At 29.4% G+C, this 7,650-nt stretch overlaps 1 protein-coding gene across 1 annotated transcript in view; it reads left to right on the top strand.

Annotated features, from left to right (window-relative positions):
• The first annotated feature begins 2,108 nt into the window (after positions 1-2,108).
• Positions 2,109-7,650, top strand: part of hry (bHLH transcriptional repressor hairy) — a 47,528-nt gene continuing 41,986 nt past the window's right edge. The window contains exon 1 of the mRNA XM_075381029.1: positions 2,109-2,449. Coding sequence (XP_075237144.1) covers positions 2,285-2,449 — 165 coding nt within the window. The 5' untranslated portion in view covers positions 2,109-2,284. The remainder of the gene's footprint in view (positions 2,450-7,650) is intronic.

The raw sequence follows: 7,650 nt of genomic DNA, 5'->3' as shown, positions 1-7,650 counted from the left end.
CGAGGAAAAATGTTTGGTGAGGCCTGATTACGTATAACTTGATTCTCCAAATATGTCTATATCCCGTCCTAGTAGATCAATTAGGTATCGAGTTATTAAAATTGTCGTGTATTCAGCATTTTTTCTTACTATTTTATAATATAGAGAGGATATATATATATATATATGCACACAAACACACACATTGTATAGAGGATTTGACAGGAGAGTGGCAGAGGTGTTAGGAGAAGATCAATTTGGTTTCAGGTAAAGTATAGGAAAAACTAAAGGGAAGAAATTTTAGCGCTCAAATTAGTAGAAAGAAAATCAAACCACATACATAGCGTTTATAGATTTAGAAAAGGCATTTGATAACGTAGACTATAATAAAATGTTCTACACTTTAAAAAATTTAGGGTTCAAGTATACACATAGAAAAACATTTACAGGAACCAAACTGCAACAGTAATAAGCGAAAAACATAAGAAGGAAGCAGTAATAAAAAAAAAGAACTCTGACAAGAATGTTCCCTATGCCTGTTACTTTCTAATATTTACATAGAACTAATAGTTAATGATGTTAAGGAATAATTTAGATCCGGAGTAACAGTGCAAGGTGAAAAAATATACATACAATTATTTTCTGATGTATAGTAATTCTAGCCGGAGTAAAAAAGATTTAGAAGAAACAATGAACGGCATGGATGAAGTCCTACGCAAGATCTCCGCATTAAAAAAAAAACCAAAAAAATGAAATGAAATGTAGTAGAAATAATATAGATGGACCATTGAATATAAAAATAGGAAGAGAAAAAATGATGGAGGTAGAAGAATTTTGTTATTTGGGAAGTAGAATTACTAAAGATGGACGAAGCAGGAGCGATATAAAATGCCGAATAGCACAAGCTAAACGAGCCTTCAGTAAGAAATATAATTTGTTTACATCAAAAACTAATTTAAAAAGGAAAAGATTTTTGAAAGCATATGTTCGGAGCGTCGCTTTATATGGAAATGAAACTTGGACGATCGGAGTACCCAAGAAGAAAAGATTATAAAATTTTGAAATGTGATACTATAAGAGAATGTTAAAAATCAGATGGGTGGATAAATTGATAAATGAAGAGGTGTTTGCGACAAATTGTTGAAGAAAGAAGCATTTGGAAAAGTATAGTTAAAATAAGAGAAAAACTTATAGGCCATATATTAAGGCATCCTGAAATAGTTGCTTTTATATTTGTAGGACAGGTAGATGGGGTAAATTGTGTAGGCAGGCAACGTTTAGAATATGTAAAACAAATTGTTAGGGATGCAGGATGAACGAGGTATACCGAAATGAAAAGACTGGTACTTGATAGGGAATCTTGGAGAGCTGCAAGAAACCAGTCAAATGACTGAAGATATATTTATATATATGAAACCTTATATTCGCGTGTGTATATACTATAGTACCTGAACACGCAAACAAACAACAAAATCTTTCAACGTAAAATTCTTTGAAAAAAAAGAGTTATTGGGTATAAAATTTATATTTTTATTTTTCAATTGAGTGTAACAATAAAAGTATGTGAAACGCACTTAGGTTTTGCCATGTTGTTATTATAAACGAAAGGCTAAAAGCAACAAGCAGGTAGAAAAAAAGTAGCAAAGAAAAAACATTGCGGTACGGTACAGGTTCAGACAGGTAAAGTGAAGAACGAGATAAGGTAGCAGTGTTCGTAGGGGACTAGGGTGGTACGTAGGTAGTTAAAGGTTTGGTAAGACGGTAGAGATAGATGATGAAGTGAGGGGTGGTAAGACAAGTTACGAGAAGTAGAAGTGCTTCGTTAGAAGAAGCCTGTTGCCTAAGGAACTCCTCTTTCAAATGTGTGTGTATGTGTGTACGAGCGACAGAGAAGGTCGAGTACGAACGGATCTCGCCGCGTCCCACATGCACGCATAAGCAATATACATGCGCCTTTTTCGAACAGCGGCAGCAGGTGAGTGGCATGGCATGATATATACCCCCACCATAACGACCAAAGTACACACGACTTCTCCCACTCTAGATCTAATCCTACACGCGCCCGCACGCGTGGATCGTACGCCAAGACTCTCTCTATCCAGTGGACTACTCATTCTGTGTATCGGCATCGCGGCAGCTTCTTTTGAAAGAGCGCGCAACCGAACAGTCTGGGTGCTTCACTCACCCGAGTCGGACTATTGGATGTAACTTTGGTACCGTTCAGTTAATAATTTCTTTTTTAAAAAATATATAAATTAAAGTGATTTAAATTTTATATATATTTATTATAAACTAAAAGTGTGAAATGGTGACACATTGTATGGGTGAAGCTAATAGTATGACATCACAAGGTGTTACTGCCTCCGGAGGCGGGACCGGATCACCAGCAGCCTCACCATCACCGACACAAATTGATACGTCTACGACATCTGTACAATCACAACCGAGACGGACAAATGAAAATCGAAGGGTAAGTTTATTTTTATATAATTTTTATTAAATTAAATATTTCAAAATTATTATTTTTTTAAATAAATACAAAAATGAAAATTATAGTTAAAAATTAAGAAATAAACTTAAATTCTACTCAAAATGTTGCAATATAATATATAAATAATATCTGGTAACGTATAAAAAAATCTAAGTTTGACCGGGACTGAACCCGGAACTTTCTATATGAATTACAAATTTACCTCAAATGTTTAATTTTATTAAACATTAAAAAATCCAGAGTAGTTTACTGAAAATTTACAAAGAATAAAACAAAAAATTATAAGTCAAAAAGTCACTGGTTCGATTCCAGTTTAAGATTATAATAATACCATTTAACTAAATTTAATTAAAAGTAATTTGTTTTGATAATATTCAATCACCCTTTTCTGTACCGTTGGCTGAAATATATATTTACCAGCATTTTATTCTTATACCTTTATAATAATAATATTATCAAGTAATTACTAAAATAATTAATTCAAATAATTGTTAGAAAAATTCCTTATTTAAACCAAATTGATAATAGCGGGAGAATCAAGATAAAATATTAAATCATAGTATTATATATATTTTTTTAATAAAAATCAGATTTAAAATAAAAAAGTTAACGAATCAATTACTTAAAATATATTTTATGTTAATTTTTTTTAAATATATTACCAAAATATGTTTACAAATTGACGTATAATACAGTATACTGTTTTTAACATTTTTATTTACAAATAAATTAAAGAATTATTTTAAATGAAAAAAAGCATAAATAAAAATATAGGCATAAATTATTTATTAACTAAATGCTTACCCAAAAAGAAGGCTTTTCAAAAAAGCATTATTAAATTGTTATAAAGCATTTAAAAAATGCTTTGTACTTTAAACATTTTAATTATAGATAATTCAAAACATTAATTAAAGTTCTTTTCAAAAGAGAATAACTTTTCATTATTTTGAAAGAAAATTCACCTGTCCCTGAAAAAAAAAAATTATAATTTAAAAAAAAAATTAACCCTTTTTTTAAACATATATATATTTTTTTAATAATAATTTAATAAATAGTAATAAGTCTTTAAAATAACAATATTATTTAACTAAATTAATGTCAACTTCAGATTAAAAGCTGACAAAACAATTGTAGGATTTCTTGTCACGCGGTTTTTTTCTGCCGCACGACTTACACACACCATTAAAAATATTAATAATAATTTTATTTAAATACAATATTTTTCCTTTATTTAATTCTATGATTTTTAACTAAACCGCACGCGGATACCGGATTTCATTCGCACTGTTCTGGTGGTACTAACGGTCACTTTAAATAAATTTTTATACTTTAAATATTATTTATTTATTTAATTTTACCAGTCACCTGTGACGTCACAACATAGTGGACGACTACATCAGTAGTCCGGCCGCTATTACCGGGATGTGGGGTGTGTAAGGGTGGATTAAGACTGGGTTAAGACCCCGCTTTGATCCAACGAGGTGCTAATAGAAAAAACTGCAACGAAAAACACCCATTGTACTGCCTTCTACAACGTTTTAAAATTACTATTTTTTTTTTGTAATGGGAGTGTAATTTAGCAAAAAAAAACCTTTTGTACAACAGATGATTTTTTTTTAATAATTTTTCACAAAAATAATTTTAAAAAAAATGAGTTGAAAATCACCCCTTTTAACTCTTCATAATTAAAACTATTTTTATGAGTGGGGGTGAAATTTAGCCAAATTTTTTTACAAAAGTTGTTTATTAATATTCACAAAATTATAAAAAAAAAAATAGTATAACCTTAATTATGCAAAATCTGGAAACAATTTTGTTTTTCCCCTGTATCCCTTACTCATAGACTTTTTGAATTGAAAATTTAATAGCATCAATGCCCCCCTATTATAGAAATATTATAGTTAAAATTGGTGAAAATTTCCGCATATTTTGTCGCGGAAAATTCGATGTTATTTTATGGTTTTCTGGGGTTCTTAGGAGTCAATTCGTCGAGATTCGGAGAAAACCGGATATGCTCAATTTTGACCAATTACATTCTTTCCCTTCTATATAGCTATTACTGCTATATAGATAGGGAAGTAAAAAAAAAAAACAAACCTTAATTTGGTACTAACGTTAATCAGTTTTAATTTAAAGAATTGAAAAATTATCTTTTTTTTTTAATTCCAACTGATTTTTAAAAAATCTTAATTTTTATTTCTTTTTAATTAAAAAAAGAACCGTCCTTACGAAAAAAACAGTCTGTAGGAAATACAAAAAAAATCATTTTTAGTTGCAAAAGTTATTTTAAAAAAAAATTCAAAAAAATATTTTTTAGTATGTCTATAAAGTGTACTATAAATTATACTTCAACCTCCCGGTAACTTTAAACATTCGACCGGTTCCAAAATTAAAAGTTAAAAATTACTCCTCCCTAACATATACAGAATAGTAAAAAATTTCAGGAATTTATTTTCAATGTTTTACAAATTACTTAAACCCTGAAAAAGTTCAACGTATACATAAAAAAAAAACCTAGATTCTTTTTTAGAATTTAATTTTTTTTTCTTTTTTAGTTGAAAGAAAATTCATCTGTCCCTGGAAAAAAAAATTATAAACATTTATTATATTAAAAAAAAAAAAAAAATAGTCATTTTTTATAAATGTATATATATTTTTAATAATAACAATTAAATAAATAATATAATACAGTCCTTAAAAAATCTGATGTGGACACCACATGACTTCCTTGTACGCCTATTAAATTACATTTAAACATTTCTTTTTAAATGAAAAGCGCATAAAATTTTATTTCACTAATAACTTCTGATTTTTTTTTAATTGTTATTATTGAATTATTATTTATTGTAATTTTTTGTTTACAATCAGAGGTTAATAATTATTAATAGATCAATATATTTAAATTAAAAAAAGGAGATGAATTCGGATTTGAACCCTTCCCCTTGTAAGATCCAAAAATTTCATTAAATAAAATTTTACTTGGCTATAACTCTGGAACCAATGAAAATAAGTACCACTTATGATATATCGTTGAAAAGCTCTCAATGACAACTTATTACTGCAATTATGAAAAAGTCCAAAATCCAAATTGGATTTTGGGCTTTTTTGGTTCAGTCGATTACAATGAAAAGTGAAGGTGCACAACTAGATGTTACAACAATCCTAAATCCAAAATTTCATTATCCTACGGGTAATCATTTTTGAGTTTAGCGAGATGCATATGTACGTACAGATGTTACGTCGAAACTACCCAAAATGGATTCAGGGATGGTCAAAATGAATATTTCCGTTGAAACTGAAAACCGAAATTTTTCGCGATCACAATAGAGGAATTAGAAATTAATATTGTATCTTATGGAAAACATCAAATCTGACCGGAAATCTAATCCAGAACCTTCGGAATGAATGGTAGAGATGCTACAACTTTGCTACGAAGATATCCATAAAATAATATGATTTATTTATCTTTATAAATTTAGAGAAAAATTTAAAGATTTTTTTACTAGTCAAAATTAGCCAAAATGGATTCAATGATGGTCAAAATGGATATTTCCGTTGAAATTTGGAAACCGAAATTTTTGGCGATCACAGTACTTCCTTTATTTCGCACAATGAAGTAAAAAACAAAATTATTTATAGAACGTACGTCTTAATCGAAAATTTTCTGTTACCCACCAATGTAATGCGTACAATTTTTTTGTTCCGCCAACGTTTGCAGTCATTTGACAAATATTTTATTCTTGAGAAAACCCCAACGAAATAAATCCGGTATTTGGTAACTGAAAATATCTAAACGGCCAAAAGATGTCTTCATATTTACGTAGATATGATATAGTTATATGAAAAACGTTCACTGAAAGTAGTAGTAGATGCATAAGGGGATTTACTTGTAGCACCGTCTTGCTAGAACAACGTAATTTGTAGAAATCAAAATGTTGTATGACGGTTGTAGCATTTCCTTCATCGTCTTGTAAAACATTACGGGTTAATAATACTAGATAATGAAATTTCTCACCACATTGTGACCTTCAGATTATACAACGGTTTCTCATGTAACTGTTACGGATTTTCAGAGTTCCTCCAGTATCAATTATTTTGTTTATATACGTAGCCGTTCAGTAACCAAATCGAAAGAAAAACAAATTTAATGGATTATATATTCTGAAAAACCTTATTTTTTGTATTTTAATATTGTTAACCGAAATTATTCGTTAAGTTTACACTCTCATCATACCTACGCATGCCTTCGTAATCATTATCATTAAGAGTGTTCGTTATTTGCCTGATATAAATTTATTTAAACATGTCCACTAGGACAGGTGGTTCAATTGGAAGAAAGCCCGCTTAATATTCAAGTAGAGAAACCCGGGTTCGATTCCCGGTCGGTGTCATGAATTTTTTTTTACACTTATTTCAAAGTACTGTGATTGAAACTATTACTGTTCCGTAATGTAATTTGTTTTTAATTTTATTTCTTATTATATTTTCTAGTCGTTAAAATCTGTAGGATTAATTTTTAAAGCAAAAAGAGATAAGCTTTGAATATCCGGGGAAAAATAAATAAATCCACCGTATCTGTGGCGGAATGGTAGCGTCTTAGCCTTTCATCTGGAAGTCTCCCGTTCTAATACCGGTAGCCCAACGAAAGACCGTGCTAAAATCTTCATTAAAACAGTTACAGAATATGTTAATTATATATTTTTTTAAAATCCTTGTGAAATTCCGCGTAAGAAGACTGACTCTTTATTAATTTATTTTGGTTGTTATTTTTTTTTAAATTCTTTTAATATTATTAATAATAGAAATTGTAGATAAAGAAATGCCAGTGTTCTAACTTGCAGCATCATAACGAACCACGCTTATAATTTGCCTCTCTTAAAGGTTTTCGATCTTAAATTAAACTTAACTGAAGAACAACTCAATCAATATTCATCAAATTTTTACATGCATAACTTCAAATTCACAACTACAGCACATTTAAATTGCAATGAAATTGATAAAATATTTTTGCAGTTTTTCGAGCCATAAAATTTGATATATAGTACATTAAGAAACCCTAATTTAAATGAATGATATTTTCGTATTCCTCATACTTAAAAAACGTAAACAAAAGTCATTTTTATCCCCACTTCCACCGTGCGATCGAATGTAATGCCGTACTTTTCTTCGAAAAGTCGGTG

The sequence above is a fragment of the Lycorma delicatula genome, chromosome 13, assembly GCF_047948215.1.
Source record: "Lycorma delicatula isolate Av1 chromosome 13, ASM4794821v1, whole genome shotgun sequence".
Lineage (NCBI taxonomy): Eukaryota > Metazoa > Arthropoda > Insecta > Hemiptera > Fulgoridae > Lycorma > Lycorma delicatula.
Note: the sequence above shows the minus strand (reverse complement) of the source record. Positions and strands in the feature narration are given on the sequence as shown.